Below are 19114 nucleotides of genomic sequence, written 5' to 3'. Positions count from 1 at the left end.
CTTCTGTCTTCCTGACTTCAGGCCTGGCACTCTGTCCTCTGCAGTGCCACCTAGCTAGCTGCCTGTGTATATTAACCACCCTCTGAGTTTTTAGCAAGCAGTACTCTTTTTGCTCATGGAGGGTCTTGCCTGAATATTGATGGCTGCCACCTGATCAGGGTGGTGGTTGCTGAAGGTTGGGGTGGCCCTAGTAAGTTCTTTCTTTTTTGAAATCCTTTTCTTCCATATTAGAATCTATACTGTGTATCAGTTCCAAGGTAAGGGCTAGGCAATTAGGGTTAAGTGATGTGTCCAGGGTCACTCAGCTGAGGAACCCAGAACCTCCTGTTTCTAGGCCTGGCTCTTGATCCACTGAATTACCTTGCTTTTATATCCCATGGGATAGCTTTTTGTATCTAAAACAGACCTTTAGATACAAATTAGCAGGAGGAATGGCCCTGAGTCCAAATAATAAAACCAAATCAAAGATTCCCCAAGTAATTTCCATACAGTCTGGTCTCCCAAACCCTTTTCATCTGTTCTCATTGGAGACAAGTGGAGAAAATGATGGGATTCTGAGGCGTTTCAAGGAATAGGGGCAATGTGGAGCCTGGGGTTTAGACACCCCCTCACATGTTAGAGCTATTGTCTAGACTCCAGAGGTCATTTAGCAGGGAGAGAGGTGAGGGGAGAGCCATTTTCCCTCGATCCCAGGTCCTTCGGTGACTCCTGGATCCGTTTAGGGGCCCAAGGCTTGACAACTGTCAGTCCCTTCCTTCATTTCTAAGTCACAGGAGGGTTTGTGTGTGTGTGTTGGGGGGGTGTCACCCCCATGTCCTGTTTTATTTAAGCTGAGGGTGGAGATCGATTGTCAGAGCTGAAGGGGACCAAATCATTTGTGCTCAGAACTGCAGATGAATTCTGGACCGGGCTAGGAAGGAGAAAAGGAAAGGGAGGGAGGAAGGCAGGGAGCTGCAGAGGGAGTGTTCTCCCTATGAGGCAGTGGGACTTCACGGGGGTGGGGGTGGGGGGGCACGATCCTTCCTTTTCTTGGGATTTAGGGCTTTCAGCTGAACTGTGCCTTTAACTGTTATCCAACTTTGGAGGAACTGGCCCTCGCTTCTCTTCTCATGCAGAAGAGTTGGGGAGGGGGCAGAGGGTTTCTTTGAAGTTATAGAGGAAGCAGAGTAGATAGGGGCGGGGTGGTGATGTCAACCCCAAGCTGCAGTCCCTTACTGGGGGCAGGAGGATAAGGGCAGCAGGGGCCTGCCATTGTCCCGCTTCTCCTGTCTCTCCCCCTCCTTTCCTGCCTAGCAGTAACATAATCAGTCTGTCTGTCTGGTCCCAGGAGGGGGTGGGGGCAAGGAATCTACCGGAGACCCACTTGTTACTAAGGAACATAGTTCTCTTTTGGGCTGGAGACTTTTATTTCTGCCTTTTTTTACTTTAAAAACCAAGAAAGTAAAAAATGAGAGAGTGAGGGAGAGAGGGTGGGAGAGAGAGGGGGAGAGAGGGAGGGAGAGAGAGAGAGAGAGAGAGAGAGAGAGAGAGAGAGAGAGAGAGAGAGAGAGAGAGAGAGAGAGAGAGAGAGAGAGAGAGGGAGAGAGAGGGAGGGAGGGAGAGGGAGGGAGAGAGAGAGAGAGACACACACACACACACACACACACACACACACACACACACACACACACACACACACACACACAGGCGCAGAAAGAATGCTATAGCCATTCATTCACAGAGGGCGGGGTCGGCGGCTTCGAGATTGCTGCGCAAGCGTACTCTAAAGTACTGGCCAGGCCCCCCCCCTTCTTCTCCAGTCCTCGCGCAGGCGCAGGAGGCGGCGGCTTGTAGTGGAGTTGCTACTGTAACCCGTTAGAGTCTGGCCCTGTTGCTGCTGGTGGTCTCAGACTGAGCCGTGACAGTATCCAGCCTCCGGAGCGGGTGCGGGAGACAGAGTCGCAGCTTCGCGTGCCGGTGAGAAAGAGGGGGTCTGTGTGGCGGCGCGAGTGGAGGTCGGAGTCTCCCGGACACTGACCGCTGCAGCCGCCACCGCCGCCGCCGCCCCTGTTGGGGCTTGGCGATCGCGGGCCCCCTCCCCAGCTCCCTCCCTCGTGCCCTCTTTGTCTGCGGGGCAGTTCCAGTTTCGGGCCTCCCAGGTGGCCGCCGTCTCCCTGGGCCTTGCTGGTGTCGTGCTGCCCCTGCTGCAAGCTGCCCGCCCCTCCCCGCCCCCCTGCCCCCTTGTGGCCGCTAGGCTTGCTGAGCCCGGCCAGTTTCGGACCCCCAGGCTAGCCGCCGCCTTTTTCTGAACCTTGCGGGTCTTCGGGCCTCCCCAGTACCCTCCGGCTCCCTGAACTTGCCATTTGACATTTTCGAACTCTCGGGTGCTAGCCGCCTCTGCTAGGGCTTGGCGTTTGCGCTTCCCGCCCCGCCCCTCCATCCGTGCCCGCCCGGTGCTCAGGGCCTTGCCAATTTGGGGCCTTCCCGGTGCCCGCCGCATCCGCTGAACGTTGCCCGTGTCGGGCCTCCCCGGCCCCCCCCCCCCCCCCCAAAGCGGCTGCGTCGCCTCCTGGAGCCGGTCGCCAGGCTCTGAGGTAAGGGCCAGACTTGGCCTTGTCTGTGTCTGCCGGACTAGAGAAGGAAGCTGGGGTTGGCCGCGGCTGCTCGGAGGGGCTGAGAGCGTCCAGGGCTGAATAGCCAAAGTCAGCATCGGACTTTGTGGATCGTGGACTGGACTGGGTCGGGTCGGGTCGGGTCGGGCCTGTACTGTCCGATCTGGGCGCAGCCCTGGGGGGAAGGGGAGAGGACCAAGTAATTGAGTTGACTCGGTGGTCGTTGTTGTGATCGCGGTGGTCGCGGTGGTGGGGGTGTCCGCGTCGGTTGCGTCGGCTTTCCTCTGTCCCTACTGAGAAATAAAATGTCTAAGAGAAAAGAGGACGATTTCCCCCCGGCCACAGATCAGAAAAGAGCAAGGCCTGGATGGGACTCTGATGATGACCTGGACTTTGACCCCATTGAGGGGACCTCTCAGGGTGCTGGGGGTCTTCCGAGCATTGTTAGTTCCCAGGAGCCCACGGGGGAATATGGGATCATTGAAAGTATCCAGCTGGAGAACTTTATGTGCCATGCCTCGCTGGGGCCTGTGAAATTTGGACCCAGTGTCAATTTTGTGGTGGGATACAGTGGGAAGAGTACATTGTTAACAGCTCTCGTGGTGGGGCTTGGTGGAAAATCATTAGGGACGTCTTTGAAAGAGTTTGTGAAAGATGGGGAGTCCTCAGCCAACATCTCAATCACCTTAAAGAACAAAGGCATAGATGCCTTTAAACCAGAGGTTTATGGGGAGTTAATCACCGTGCACCAGCACATCAATGGGGATGGCTATGCGAGTTACCAACTCAAAGACTGTACCGGGAACGTGGTTTCCAATAAGAAAGCAGAGCTCACTGCCATTCTTGAGCATTTTAAGATCCGAGTAGATAACCCAGTGTCCATTTTACCCCAAGAGATGGGGAGGCAGTTGTTGCGGACCAGAAATGAAGGGGAAAGATACAGTTTCTTCCTGAAAGCTACAGAGCTTGAACAGATGAGAGAAGAGTACTCAGAAATTTTGGAGAGAAAGGCCAGAAGCCAGCATCAGATAGAACAAGGCGAGGAGCAGCTTGAGGATCTCAAGCGTCAGGGGGTAGAGATAGAAGAGCATTTTCAGACGATGGTTACCCTGGGGAAGACGTTAGAGGACATGAAACTGGAGATGACTTGGGCAGTGGTCAGTGAAACTGAAAGACAGCTTGATGATATGATAAGTAACATAAATATTGGAGACCAGTGTACTATCATACTAAATCAGGAACTGGAGGCCTCAAAGATCATATTTAATGAAGCCTTAAAGAGGTACACGGCCATCCATGAGAATATACAAAAGTTAAGTGAGGAAGCCTCCATCATAGGGCCCCAGTGCATTCAAGCAAAAGAGGATACAATAAGAACAGACAGGGCCTATAGTCTGGCGTTGGCTTTCTATACTTCTGCCCTAAATGAATACAGTGAAATTGAAAAAGTTGCAGGACAGCATCAAAGCAAACTTGAAATCCTGAAATCAGCTGTGGAAATGGCCGAGCTAGAAAAACAGGAGAAAATTTCCACGTTGAAGGAAAAGATCAGGAACTTTAAGGATCAGGAGGATTCACTTGTTGAGGAGATAAAGCATCTTCATCAGGCCATAGAAAGAGATGATAAAGAGCATTCTCGAGTTAGGGAAGATGTTGTGTATGTGCAGGAGCTGCTAGACGATGACCAGTGCCAGCTCAACCGATTGAAAGACTGTAAAAATCAGCCACTAAAACTGTTTGGACACCAGATGCCTGCCCTTATTGAAGCATTAGAAGATGCCCATAGACAAGGGCAATTCACTTACAAACCAATAGGTCCACTGGGAGCTTACCTTCGTCTCCGAGACCCTGAATATGCTTTGGCTATTGAGTGCTGCTTAAAGGGCCTTCTTTTTTCCTTTTTTTGTGACAACCCCAATGATGCACAAATCCTTCAGGAGCTGATAAAAAGGTTTTATCCATTGGGCTGTAAACGACCACAGATAATCGTGTCAGCATTTGACTGTGAGTTGTACGATGTAACAGACAGAGCCCCTTATCACCCAGAATTTCCAACAGCTCTCACGGCTTTAGAAATAAACGATGCAGTGGTGACCAATTCTTTGATTGACATGACAGGCATAGAGTCGGTGCTGCTCATTAAAAATAATGCCATGGCTCGTAAAATGGTGCTTCCTCATGGGCCCCCCAAGAACTGTACCAAGGTTTTAACTGCCTGTGGTGACGAAGTATTTCAGGGACGCTATTACTCATGTGAAGAATCAAGGCCTACTTACTTAGGTGACATGGACATGGAAATACATAATCTGGAGAAAGATATGGAAAATAGAATGGCACGGTTGTCTGCATTTCAGGAACAAGTGCGTTCCCTTGAAAAGGATGTCAGAGAGAATCGAGAAACCATTGACAGTCATTATCGACATTTAAAAGAAATCAAGATTAATGTCATAAACATCACTAAAGAAATAAGAGACCTTGAGGATGAAGAAGATAGTCGGGCAATAAGTCTCTCAGTTCTGGAAGATGAAGCCCAAGAGTATAACGAAGAGTTAAAACGAGTTCGGGAAAAATTGAAAGCTCGAAACCAAGACTTGGAGAGTTTAAGGAAACCGAAGCTGGAAGCTGAAGAGAGATTTGAAGAATTGACATTGAGATGTAATCAAGTTTCAGAATTAATGGAATCCCTTATTGAAGAACAAAACCAGACTGTTTTAGAAGTGGAAGCCAAACACCAGTCCATGCTACATTATGACTGTAGGCTTAAGGAACACCTGGATTCTCTTCAAGTGAAAAAGGAAGAGATGGCCATGAAAGAGAGAGAACTTGAGAGGGAAACTGCTCAGGCCATATATATCTGCCCTGAGCGTAAAATAGTTACAAAAAGTGCCTCTGTTCTCAGCAGGGAAATTAATGCATTGAAAGAGCGCATACAATCAGAAAACTACACTCACAGAAACCGGGAAGACGTGATGAGGCAGTATCAAGAAGCAAAAGAAAGATATCTGGATCTTGATGGCAAAGTGAAAAATTTGAAGAAGCTCATTAAAACACTGGATAAAGTATCAACACAGAGATATGAAACATACCAGAGGGGTAGAAGGAATCTTTCTTTACAGTGCAAGTTGTACTTTGACAGCTTGGTTGCTCAGTGGTCCTTCTGTGGGGAGATGCGCTTCGATCACAAGAATGAGACTCTCGCCATGACAGTTCAGCCTTCGGATGCTACGTCCAGTGACTTGGGATGTTTACCTGGAGATAGGCAGTCTTTTTCAAATTTTATCTTTATTCTTACTCTGTGGTCAGTCACAAAATCACCCTTCAGATGCCTGGATGCAATCGACGTCTACATGGATTGGGACAGAAGAAAACTTGCCATGGAAATGATCCTTAGGATAGCAAGTACCCAGAATCACCACCAGTTCATCCTGCTCACTCCTCAGTTCATGAGGTCTCTTCTTCCAAGCCCAATAATTGAAATATTCCAGATGCCAGACCTTAACAAAGACGAGGAAATCCTGCCTCTCCAAGAGGTCCGTCCAGAAGTAGAAGACAAAGAAGCAGCCTGAACTTTTAATTTAATGTGATTGTGTTGTCTGCTCGTTGTGGTGTTTTATATTTTTTATTTCTCAAAATGTCTACAGTACAGTGTGCAAAATCTCCCTACTTTGGAAAAAAATGTAATAATTAAAAGTACTTCAGAGTGGCAGGTTCAAGATGGTAAAGTGGCAGGAAGTACAACATAACACCCCCACCAGCCCTCCTCCACCAAGATCTAGAAATACCAGACAAAATTCGGACCTGAAAATCCAAGAAAAAGGCACCAGTGCCTGGCAGCTGAAGGAGAAGAGAGACAGAGACCTTTGTGGACACTGGGGATGGGGACTTGGCTTGGGGGCATTATAGCCCCCAGGGACTTAAAGAGCCAAGCCTGGGCACCTGGGCAGGAAACATCAGGTGGGGTGAAAATAAGTTTGCTGCCCTTTTAAATTCAGCCACTGTTTTGTGCTTAAGTATTTCGATGTTTGTTTTTCCTAACTTGTTTTCAATATTAAGAGAAGCTTCTGTGTCGTATATGTTGTAAACACTGTTCATAAACATCTGACAAAGTATGGAAAGCCCATATATGACAACCCACCAATGGAAAAATTTGACAAGTGACCTCACCATTAGCTTTTGTCACCAGGTACAAATGAAATTAGTTGGCAAACAATTTAGTTCCCCAGCCACGATCCAAACTTGGGTAAAACCAGCTAATGGTCCACAGCTAGACTTCTGAGAAGCCCACAATCTTCACCCTGCTCTTGGGTCAAGACTGAGCCTGGCTTCTCTGTTCCCCACCCTTGAGACTCAAGCACCCACATCATGTTTCCTTGAAGACACTGCTGATTGACTGACAGGGATTTGCAGACTGGCCAGCTGACCACCATGCTGGGAGGCAGCCGACTTCCAGTTGGGCAGAGAGAAGGAACTTTTTCATTGAATACCAGTTTGAGACATACCTGCTGGCAAGCCCTGGAAATCAGGTAAGTGGCTTGTTCCCAGTGGGGTTAAGACTTGTTTTGTCTAAGAGGTAATAGAAGCCAGGAGTTAGCGTTCTGTGGCCCTGTGGACCCAATCTGGTCCCCCACTGCTTGTTTCAGTGGCCTGGGGAACTAAGAATTGTTGAGAGGTAAAAAATATATGCTGTTGCCCAATCGATACAGAAAAGACAAAAAGTGGGCCCAGGCTCCTGCCTTGGACAGCATTGTACAGATGACATTAGTTGGTCGGCCTGATCAGCACAAGCTCCCTGGGGATGGGCAGTTGCCCCCCCAAATGGCCCCTGATTTTCAAATTCTTAGTGATGATGACTTGATCTTCAGAGGGAGTAGCCATTCCTCAGCCAGCAGAAGAAAATATTTAGCTTTTCAGCCCTCAGAAAGAGAAAAGGGAGGCACAGAAACCAATCAAATCGTTTGGGTTCCAGGGAAACCATATTCCACATGTAGACATGATAGCAAAAGGAACGAATGGGCCCAAACCTCCCCCAACAGAAATACTGGAACTGTTACCACTCAGGGCTGAAGTGGAAATGGCTTGAACCCAGTATAGCCAGTGTAGAGGAAACAAGAATGAACCATTTTCATGAGAAGATAACAACCCACATCACTGACGTGCCCCCTGAGCTATCAGAGGACGATGGCTCTCAAGCAGGAAATCTCCTTTTGGAACCCCCATTCCCACCAAATAGTAGATTGCTGATAAACTGAGGCTTACATAGGAAAAGGTCTTATCCAAGACATATCACTACTTTGACCCATTTGCCTTTTTTTAAACCCTTTCCTTCCATCTTAGGATCAATACTATGTATTGGTTCTAAGGCAGGGTGGTAAGAGCTAGGCAATGGGGGTGAAGTGACTTTCCCAGGCTCACAAAGTGTGTGTTTATATACACATATATATTTAAACTCTTACCTTCCAACTTAGAATCAAGACTTGCCCAGGGTCAACACAGCATGTGTGTGTGTGTGTGTGTGTTTGTATGTGTCTGTTTATTTAAATCTTTACCTTCCATCTTAGAAGGAATAATGTGGATTGGTTCTAAGGAAGAAGAATGGTAAGTACTGTACAGTAGGGGTTAGGTGACTTGCTCAGGGTCATACAGTGTGTGTTTATATACACATATACATTTAAACTCTTACCTTCCATCTTAGAATCATTACTGTAGATTGGTTCTAAGGCAGAGTTAGGTAATGGGGGTTAGGTGACTTGCCCAGGGTCACACACTGTATGTGTGCATCTACATACATATTTACTCCCTTACCTTCTGTCTCAGAACCAATACTGTGGATTGGTTCTAAGGCAGAGGAGTGGTCAAAAGCTAGGCAGTGGTAATTGAATGACTTGACTGGGGTCCCACAGTATATTTTATTTATTTAAACCCTTATTTAAATGACTTGCCCAGGGTTACCCTGTGTATTTGTATTTATTTACTTAAACTCTTACCTTCCATCTTAGAATCACTACAATGTATTGGTTCCAAAGCAGAAGACTGGTAAGGGCTAGGCAATGGGGGTTAAGTGACTTGACCAGGGTCACACGGCTAGGAAATATTTGTGGCCAGATTTGAACCCAGGATCTCCCCTCTCTAGGCCTGGCTCTCAATCCACTGAGTCTCCTAACTGCCCCTCAGAAAGCAGTCTTTTGAAAAGCAGTGAGTCAGTCGAATAACAAGTCTAGGAAAATTTGTCATGGATTGATGGATGAGTTTACATTTTTGGCCTAGAGTTGGGAGACCTGGGTTCAAATGTGATCTCAGGTATTTCCCAGCAGTGTGACCCTAGGCTAGTCACTGAACTTCGATTGTCTAGTCCTTGTTACTCTTCTGTATTAGAACTGATACTAGGACAGAAAATAAGGGTTTTAAAAAATAAAAAAAGAAGTTCCCTTCCCTCCCCCCCCCAAACCCCAATTATTTCCATCTCAAATTTCCAAATCATGATTTGGAAAAGAAGCTAGAGAATGTGGTGAAGAGCCCCCAAACCAGCAGCTAGTTCTAGTGAAGACCACTGGAGCATGGAAGTGGAATACAGTCTGGGTCCCAGAAGGACCTGGTAGTAAGTGGCTTTCGGTCCCTTGAATCTAAATTCCATACAAAGTTTTACCAAGCTCTTTTTTCCTTTTAGCAGATGTGCAAGTGCTGTGATTTCATCATCAGTGCCTTCGTGACTCCACCTGCTCTTCCTCGACCATCTCTTCACATGCCCTGCCCTGTGTTTTGCCTCACCGTACCTGCTCGCTGCCCCCTGCAACCAAGAATGGCTTCACCCTCTGTTTGGTTGTTTGTTATCCAGTGGTGCCTGTAAGTCCCAGTCGTGACAAGTGAGATGCACAAAGATAAAAACCATTGCCAATATGGCAGTGGGGAACGCCACTTACTTTTAGACACCCCAGTGGAAACCGTGAGGTTAGTTCCTTTGGGCTTGCCAGAGACACATAAGAAAACCTCATCAGTATACACTGGTGATTGCTCACGTATCACCAACAGGTAGCCATGCCTGCCCTAAAGAAAGGCAAACGACGGAACTACAATGCAGTGACCATTGGATGAAGAATCGCAGGGCGTCATCGGCTCGAGTGGAACATCATCAAGAAGCCCTGTAACATGTTCTCTTATACGGGTTCCTGGCCTGCTTTGCAGAGATCCTGCATGAGAGAACATGGGACAAATGGATAGACATTTTAAAGTGTTAATGCTAAGGGTGATGAGGGTACTTGTGTGTTCCACACATTCTGACCCTAAGTGATAGCCAATTGTTTGCAATTACTCTTTGGATTGTACTTATGATCATTATAACACTCTTCATTGACTCTCCTAGATGGCTGTAGGGCTAGCCAGCAGCCGGAGGGTGGATATAGTGAGAATAGACTCATCCGTATAACTGACTCCATTTTTCATCGAGCCTACAACTTGTGATGAAGTGTTCTTATGTTTGTTTTTCAGAGCTTCTCTTTTAATGTGAAGATAAGCATATCGTGGTTGGTAAACAACACGTGTGTGTTCGTAAACAACTGATAAATATGTGTGACACCCCCCATATAGGACAGTCCACCCACCAGTGGGAAACTTGGGTAAAGGATCTCATGGATTCAGATATCAGTCAGATGAAACAAATTTGGTCAGAGTTAGGACTCTGAGAAACCATTGGAGCCCATAGCCCTCAGCCTACTCTTGGGTTAAGACTGACCCTGGCACCCCTGTTCTCCAGACTTGAGACTCAAGTCCCACCCCCATCCTCCCCCAACCCCCACTTCACCCCACTCAGTTGAGAACAGTGCCAACTGACTTGGAGATTTGCCAGTCAGCCAAGCAGTCACCTTGAAAAGAAACACAACTACTGGCTGGGCACAGAGGGGACCTTGTTTCCAAGGACTGCTATGAGACGTACTTGCTAATAACTCATAGTTAACAGATTCGGTGGTTAGTTCCTAATGGGGTTAATGTTTGTATTGTTTAATTGTGAATATAAACTACAGAAACCTAATGTTCATTAAACCCAAAGATCCAAGTTATTGGGGCAAGAAGTCATTATTCCACAAAAAAAAGGGAAACTGGAAAGCAGAAACTAGGTAGAAACCAAGTTCTCACACGATACGCCCAGATAAGCTCCGAAGGAGAACCCACTTTAGACATAAATAAGCTATATGGGGACCACGGAAAATGGTACGTGTCAGACCTATGGATAAGGGAAGAGTTCATGAGTCAGCCAGACAGAGTGAATCATGGAACATAAAATCATTTTGATTGTATTAAAAAGGGTTTGCAAATTAGGAGGAAATCAGGAAAATGTGCATCAGATTTCACTTCCCAGATATATAGGGGCACCAAGCCCAATTTATAAAAAGAAGCTATTCCCCAGTTTGTATTTAAGTCGAAGGACAAGAACAGGTAATTTTCAGAAGTCAAAGCTAGCAGTGATCAGGAGAAAAATGCTCACAATCAGTAATGATCACAGAAGTGCCCGTCAAAGCGATTCTGATTCATGCCCATCAGCCCAGCTGACAGGACAGAATAGAAAACTGATGAGCGCTGCTGGAGGGGGTACGGGAAAATGGGTACATTGTTCGGAACTGCCCAAAAGGCTCTAAAACTGCCCACCCCTAGACCCAGCAGTCACTACTAGGTCTGTACTCCAAGGAGAAAAAGAGCAAGGGCCTAGAGCTTTGAAAACAGAGAGCACTTTGTTTTGAAACCGAGGAGATGCCCCCCAATCAGGGAATGTCTGAACGAGTTTGGTTGCTAACGACTTGGTTTTGTGTTATAAGAAGCGATGAAGGGATGTTTGGGGAGAACCTGGGAAGACTGATATGTACTGAGGAAAATGGCCCCCACTTTTACAGAGAGAAAACAGAGGAACCCTTGAGTGCAGAGTGAAGCAGATTTTCTCACTTTATTTTTCTTGCCCCTCTTCCATGTGGTTTATGTGGAAATATGTTTTGCATGACTTTATATGTGTAATGGGTATTTTATTTCTTGTCTCAGTGGGTGGGGGAGGGAGTAGAGGGAGGAATTGAAATTGGAACTGACAATTTAAAACAATGAAAAAACAGTTGATATAAACGGATGTTTTCATGTTCTTGAATAAAGTGGTTGTTGTTAAGCATCAAAAAGGAAGTCTGATTCATGTTACTGTTACACTCGCTAGTGTGGGGAATGGGAAATTGGTTGTGCATTCTGCGGGGCAGAAAGGGATCCCCAAACCAGGGCAAGGGACACTGCCAGGGGCTCTGGGCACCTCTGTCACCCACTCCTCTGTTCTGGGTCAGACTGGGGTGGGGAGATCTGCACGGTGGGATGAAGGTCACCAACAGGCTACCCAGCCATGTCTCCAGGATGGGGATGAGACCAGGAGGAGACAATGACCCTGTGGTCATGATGGCTCTAGCCTGCAGTGGGATCACAGGGGTGGGAGTCCCAGACCCAAGGGGAGCCGTGACCCCCTAGTGCCTCGTAGCCAGTCAATAGGGACTGAGTCCAGGCATTCTCCTTAAACTCCCAACCAGGTTCGAGCCAACAGGGTCAGGAGCTTTCAGAGCTCACACCAGGAGGGAAGGGAGCAGACTTTGCCAGGAATCATATCCCCTTGGGAGCACTTAGCAGAGGTGCGAGGTCCCCAGGAGTGGAATAATGGTACATATGTTTGCAGATTTTTAAAAGATGCATCAATGGGTTTTATTGCCCCCTTCCCCCATCCCGGTCATTATATGAGATGATTTTCTGGGAGGGAATAGGCAGAAGGCAATAGGAGTATATTTAGGTGATGAGAAAATAAAAAGGGCTCAGTAAAATGTATTTTTTAATAAAAACCCTCCCCTTCCATCTTGGAATCAATACTATGTATTGGCTCCAAGGCAGAAGAGCAGTAAGGGCTAGGCAATGGGGGTGAAGTGACTTGCCCAGGATCACACAGCTGGAAAGTGTCTGAGGTCGTATTTGAACTCAGGACTCAGCCCACTGAGCCACCCAGCTGCCCCCAAAATGTATTTTTTAAAACCCTTACCCACCGTCAGAAGACCCACAAGAGCTAGGCCAGTGTTGGTGAAGATGTGGCACATGTACAGAGCTGGCACTCAGGGAGCTGCTCTGTTCCCCTCTTCCCAATATCTGAGGATATTTTTTGCATCTCCCACCCCTCTGCCCAGCCACCCAAAGCAAGTACTTCATCCCTCAGCTCTCTCCAGTAATATGGGGGTTCAAAGACAGCTTGAATTTGCCCTCTGGAAAAGATTCACCAAAGTTGGACTAGGCAAGGGCGTTAAGTGACTTGTCCAGGGTCACCCAGCTAGGAAGTATTAAACTGTGTTTTTAAAGACTACTCATGGAGGCAGCTTGGTGGCTGAGTGAATTAAAATCCAGACCCAGAGTTAGGAGGTCCTGGGTTCCAATTTGGCCTCAGACATGTCCCAGCTGTGTGACCCTGGGTGAGTCACTTCACCCCCATTGCCTAGCCCTTACTGCTTTTCTGCCTTGGAACTGATATATAGTACTGATTCTAAGATGGAAGATGAGGTGACTCAGTAGATAGATAGCCAGACCTGGAGATAGGAGGTCCTGGGTTCAAATCTGGTCTCAGACACTTCCCAGATGGGTGACCCTGGACAAGTCACTTCGCCCCCATTACCCAGCCCTTACCACTCTTCTGCCATGGAACCAATACACAGTATTGACTCTAAACATAAGGTAAGAGTTTAAAAAAAGAGCAAGAATGATTACTGTGGATGAACTGGCATTGTGACCAGATAGAAGTCCACACATACAATGTCAAGCACAGGAAATATCTCCAAAGGAGTCCTAGAAAGATGGCTGATGAAGAAAACAGAAGAGAGACAAAAACAAGTCCTCTCATCCTGGTCAGACTAGTACAAAGAGGTGGCCAGAAAGGGTGGAAGGGTTGCCCCCCGGGAAGCCAGGGAGATGGGCTCAGGTAAATGGACCAGAGCCTGGTGGAGGCAGGGAGAAGTATCACACCTGGAAAGCCAGTGCACACTCCAGGACAGTGACTCAGCCAACCAAGGCTGGGAGAAGAGTCACGAGAGAGCAGCATCGGGTGGAACCTCCACAAGTGGACCAGAAAGTAGTCTGGATCCTCAAGTATGCATGGATGAGACCCAAAGAAAGCATGTCACTTCTGCTGGTGGTGATGGGAAGGCAGCAGCAGTCGAAGGGTCCAGGAGAGAAAGTGGGGCTTGCGCTGTAGCTTCAAGGAAGCCAAGGACAGCGAGAGATAGAAGTGAGGAGGGATTGTTCTTTCTAGGTGTGGGAAACTCAGAGAGACACAGAGGGAGGTGGATCGTTGCGTGGGAGACTGCAGAGGGCATGACTTGGACCAGCAGACATGAAAACTTTTATCTCAGCCTTGTTAAAATTGTGTCTAAGTAAATTTATGAAATAGTTGGTGTAAAGGAAGGAAGATGCCGAAGGGGAGCCTGGAAGTCGGGTACAAAGCATCCCATAAATCAGAGCAACAGAATCTACTAGCGGTACCATATATCGATCAAAATCGACATCCTGCTGATAGGGGCTGAATTGGCACGAGCCATGAGGGTGCCAGGATGTGTAAATTCACGATATGTCAGTTCTAGGCCTCCACAGTTCTAGACACATGAAATGTAATTTGGAAGTTTTACAAATAACTTTAAAACAATTGGGGTGTTACTGAACTAACCCCAAGGTGGCACACAGAGGAACTGGTCTTTCTTCCCCCTCCCCCCGAAAAACCCTATTGAAACGAGATCTCTAATTCCTTTTCCCCATCCGCTTTTTTCTTGAGTCCTCCCAACGATAACTCTTGGGTATGTAAGTGATACTGTCTGCCTTGGCCACCCCTAAACCCATAGCCTCCATCTTAGAAACCTCCCCATCTCCAGGCCTGGCTCTCAATCTACTGAGCCACCCAGCTGTCCCCAGTCATCCCATTTTCCAGTCCCCACAGTGCTTTCTGCCTCTACTCCTTCCATCGCTTGTCTCTGCTGCTCCGTTTGACCCTACCCCCTCTTTGGCTAATTCAAGATAGTGGCTATTCCTGAGGCCAGCCAAGGGCTTTCCCTGAGAGTACCCAAAGAACCCGGAGGGCCTCCTCTCATTTCATAACATCATCAATTCAAATGTATTGGAACAATGTCAACAGAGGGCCAGGCCACGAAGAGTCTTAAACTGGCAGCCACAGAGGAAGCAGAAATCTTTGGGTCTCCTCTTGTCTGGGCACTGTGAAGAGGACAGAGAACTCAGGAGCCCTGGTCCTACTTCTTTTCCCTCTCCTTCCAGTAGGCCCAGGAGGACTCTGGGCCTCCTTCCTGCACGTAATTGCTTACATGGATCTGAAGCAGGCTTCTGATGCTCCTTTCTCTGGAGCAAAGCTGCTTACTTATTTAACGAATTCAGTTCTCTGAGTGCACTGAGAGCAAGGCCACAAGATCCCAGGAGTGCTGGCCCATGCACAGATGTGCAGTTGGGGCCAAAAGCATCAAGGGCTCTTTTCCCTCTGGAGACTCCAGTTGACTGGCACCCGGACAACTGTCATCTTCCACTTGGCTTCTTCAAAGAACAGACTCCAGGAGAGTGGCAAATTCCTTGGGGTCTCCATTTCAGATCTTGCTTGCTAGCCATAGGAAAAGTCATTTAACCCCCATTGCCTAAGGCAGATTTAAAAAACCCTCATGTTCTGCCTTAGAATCGCTAGTGTGTACAGGTTCCAAGGCAGAAGAGCAGTAAGGGCTGGGCCATGGGGGTTCAGTGACTTGCCCAGGGTCACACAGCTAGGAAGTGGCTGAGGTCAGATTGGAACCCAGGACCTCCTGTCTCTAGGCCTGGTTCTCTGCCCACTGAGCCCCCAGCTGCCCCCCACACTATTTATTTTAAGATAGAAGGTAGGGGTTAAACCCCCCCCAGCAATTGCCCTCTGTATCACAGGATAAAGAAAAGGGGGAGTTTCTCTTTCTCTCCCTCCTTCCCTCCCTTCCAGGAGAGAGGCAGAGGAGGAAAAACTCTGTGAAGATTATTTGAGAAATAATTGGTAAAAAAGCACGTAGGAGGTAGGAGAGAAAGGTCAGATCGGATGACGCGAGAAACCAGACAGGTATAGTTGTAAAAGGGTAATCATTTCCCAGACTGGGTATACATGTCTGTATTGGGAAAGGCAGTGTGGCCTCTGGAGAGTTCGAGCAAGGCAGGTGAGGAGAAGCCAGTTCTAATAATGGCGCCTCTATCTCATAGCTGTCAGGCGGCCGTCTGGGTTCGTGTCTCAAAGCTAGTAATTGGGTCCACAGAGTTTCTTTGCCACCCATGTATCTCTCTGCGCCTTATTACCGGATGTGAATTTCTGGAAGTTTGCAGGAAGATTCTCTCCTTCCCTTTAATATTCCTGAACCATGGCCAGACTCAGGAATGTACAAGGCCAGAGGAGGAATCTTTCCCCCTCGGACCTATATTGTGGTTTAAATAGGCCCATTTATGAATGTTTTATAACCGCTACCAAGTAATTGGCTTTCCATTTCTTTAAAATTTGCATCAGGGCCCTCAGAGTATTCTCTACCCCCTCAGCCCTTGAATGGCAGGTTGATGGGTAACTGCTAGGAGATGAGGGTCATCTCACTGATTAGAGAGAGGAGGTTTGGGAGAGTTATCAGAGGGAAAAAACCAGATTTGGCACTTGGACTCTGCCTGGCTATTATTAACCCTTTCCTGATTTCCAGAAAGAGGGGAAAGGGAAGGAAATGGCATGGGAATTGGGGAAAACCCCCCAAAGAGCAATTGAGTTTGATTGGAGATCCAATTAGACACTCAGGGAGTCTTAGAAACTAAAGTTAAGTACTGTCCGATTTAAAAATAATCTTTTCAATTGGTGTGTGTGTGTTGAAATTGGAAACTTTAGGGGGCAGCAAGGTGACTCAGTGGTTCAAGAGCCAGACCTAGAGACCAGAGGCCCCAAGTTCAAATATGACCTCATACTTCCTATCTGTGTGACCATGTTACTTTGTCCTCTTGCCACCTAGGATGACTGGCCTCACACTTGCAAGTAACTTCTCCCAATAAGCCAGTCAACCTAATTAACCCAATAAAACCTATTTACTTATCCATTATTGCCTAGCCCCATGATGGGAAACCTATGGCACGCATGCCAAGGATGGCATGCAGAGACCTCCCTATGGATCCATACTCCTCATCACCTGACAGAGTTAGTTACTAGAAAGGCACAAAGCTGCTCCTCCCTCCTCCTCCCTCTCCCCCTCCCCCTCCCCTTCTCCACTGCACCTCTTCTCCCCCCTGCCCTGCAGCCCAATGGAAGCATTTTCTCCCTCCCCTGAGCAGAGCACTCCAGCCATTCCCTTTTTCCCACCCCTGTCTGGGGTAAGGTAACAGGGCCAGGGAACAGGTGTCTAAAAGGTTCTAAAAGGTTTGCCATCACTGGCCTAGCCCTTATTGCTCTTCTGCCTTAGAACCAATACACAGTGTTGATTCTAAGATGGAAACTTTGCTGCAAATTTATGAGGCTCCCACCCATTTTTTGTAATTTGTTCACATTCAAAATTTAAAACTGTCTTCTTTCCTCCCTTCAAAAAAAGAAACTTATTTAGGAGACTGGGAGGGGCAAGCCCAAGGCTTCCCAGAAACTCCCAGATACATGAGCTGAAATGATAGAGAAAAGTTACAAAGAAAAGGCCTTGCAGAATCCCCTTTATCTGTAAACTTGCGGCTTTTTGAACCCAGCTGTGTGGGCTAGGTCATCATCCCTGTAAAAAGAGTTTACTTGGGTGATGGAATTTTGAAACAATGACTTCAATGTCTTCAATCTGAATGGGTAAGTCATGCCATATCCCAAACAACTAAGTAAATGAGGACTTGGACTTGTTATCTGCCTGCTAATATGTACAAAGTCACATAGAAGATTACATTCCTGAAATACTCCTTTCAGCATGCCATGGGGTCAGTTGGACACAGGTTAAAGACAAAAATGGGATCATTGGGGTTTGATTCACAGATGCAAGGGGAGCCACGACCCCCAAGAGCCCCATAGCCAGCACAAATGAGTCCAGGGGCATTCTCCTGAAACTCCTGACCAGGTCTGAGCCAACAAGCCCCAAACTGGGTCAGGAGCTCAGACTGGGAGGGAAGTGGACAGACTTTGAGGGGATCACATGCCCTTGGGAGCACTAAAAGTTGGGACCTTCTGGGACCCAGCGGATGATGACTCTTCCCAGGTCCTTATTTTAATTTGTGTGAGTCTGATTCAGATGTGTTCCTTCTAAAAAACAGAATGAATAGGAAATAATGAGGAAAGGTAAGGCACTGGAATTTTTTAAACCCCTTCCCTTCAGCCTTAGGATCAATACTGGGTATTGGTTCTAAGGCTGAAGAGTGGTAAGGGCTAGGCAATGGGGCTCAAGTGACTTGTCCAGGGTGGCACAGTTGGGAAGTGTCTACATCCAGATTTGAACCCAGGACCTCCCATCTCTAGGGCTGGTTATCAATCCACTGAACCACTTCAGTGCCTCCAAAGCACTGGAATTTAATGGAAGCCAGGAGTGTCAGTAATCAGAGTGGAAGAAGGAAGGCATGGGGGCAGCCAGAGCTGAGACAGAAGATCTTATCCATGGCAGCGAACAGCTTATGCCCCTGGATCAAAGAGTATAAAGACACAAGACTTGTTCTGCACTAATTATGCCACTATATAGGGTGAAACAGCCTCCACAAGATTACTGAGATACCAAAGAAAGAGAGCCAGCTTGGTTATCAATACTTTTTATTGGGTTCATGCACCCACCAGGGTCTGGGACTCCCACCCAGGTGATCCCACTGCAGGCTAGAGGCCAGAATTGAGTCCCTTGACCTGCTCCCAACATCACGATCCACAGTCACCATCTGTTCCTGGACTCGTCCTAGGCTGGGTAGCCTGCTGGTGCCCCCCACCATGCTGTGCAGATCTCCCTGCCCCAGTCTGACCCAGAACAGGGGAGTGGGTGACAGAGGTGCCCAGAGCCCCTGGCGGTGTCCCTTGCACCTCTCACCTATTAGATGAATTTGGGTTTTGGGGGCTGAGGTTCTCACAAGAGGCCAGGCCCAAGTGGCAGCAGGACAGATTAACATGAGGGATCCCCACCCCAATGCCAGGCCAGGCCAGACATTAGAATAGAAACAGATCAAAGAAGGCACACTACCAGGGGTGGCTCAGGTCACACACAAGTTTTCCCATGGGAGAGCTGGAGCTTCTTTTGCTGTTTCCCTTCTCAGTGGGGTCAGAGGTCATGCTCTCACTCTAACTACCACCTAACAAAGCATATATGCTGGGCAGGAAGGTCTAATAAGCCTGGAAAGGTAGGAGGGCCCTGAGGGAGGAAGGGATTTGAATGCCATTTAGGAGAACAAATCAGCTGACAATCAAACAACACTATGGTTGCAGTAGCTCCACCACCAGAAACTTCATTAATTCAGCATCCAGAAAGAACCTTCTATTTCCTGGCATCTCTGAAGCCCAAGACCCTGTTCCT

The 19114-nt window shown here is 47.7% G+C and overlaps 1 protein-coding gene across 6 annotated transcripts; it reads left to right on the top strand.

The window, feature by feature from the left end:
* The first annotated feature begins 1638 nt into the window (after positions 1-1638).
* On the top strand, positions 1639-11740 carry LOC100011747 (structural maintenance of chromosomes protein 6). 6 transcript variants are annotated; one of them, XM_007505973.3, is made up of 3 exons: positions 1782-7114; positions 9259-9431; positions 9618-11740. In XM_007505973.3, the coding sequence occupies exon 1, from the start codon at positions 2897-2899 to the stop codon at positions 6155-6157; it is 3261 nt and encodes a 1086-aa protein (XP_007506035.1). In that variant the 5' UTR covers positions 1782-2896; the 3' UTR covers positions 6158-7114; positions 9259-9431; positions 9618-11740. The 6 variants fall into 6 exon arrangements, with proteins under 6 accessions (XP_016282615.1, XP_007506033.1, XP_007506035.1 ...); XM_007505972.3 differs by having other exon boundaries at positions 9259-9536; XM_056809365.1 differs by having other exon boundaries at positions 9256-9431.
* Positions 11741-19114: the final 7374 nt, after the last annotated feature.

Source organism: Monodelphis domestica, chromosome X, assembly GCF_027887165.1.
Source record: "Monodelphis domestica isolate mMonDom1 chromosome X, mMonDom1.pri, whole genome shotgun sequence".
Lineage (NCBI taxonomy): Eukaryota > Metazoa > Chordata > Mammalia > Didelphimorphia > Didelphidae > Monodelphis > Monodelphis domestica.
This window is presented reverse-complemented; position numbering and strand designations above follow the sequence as displayed.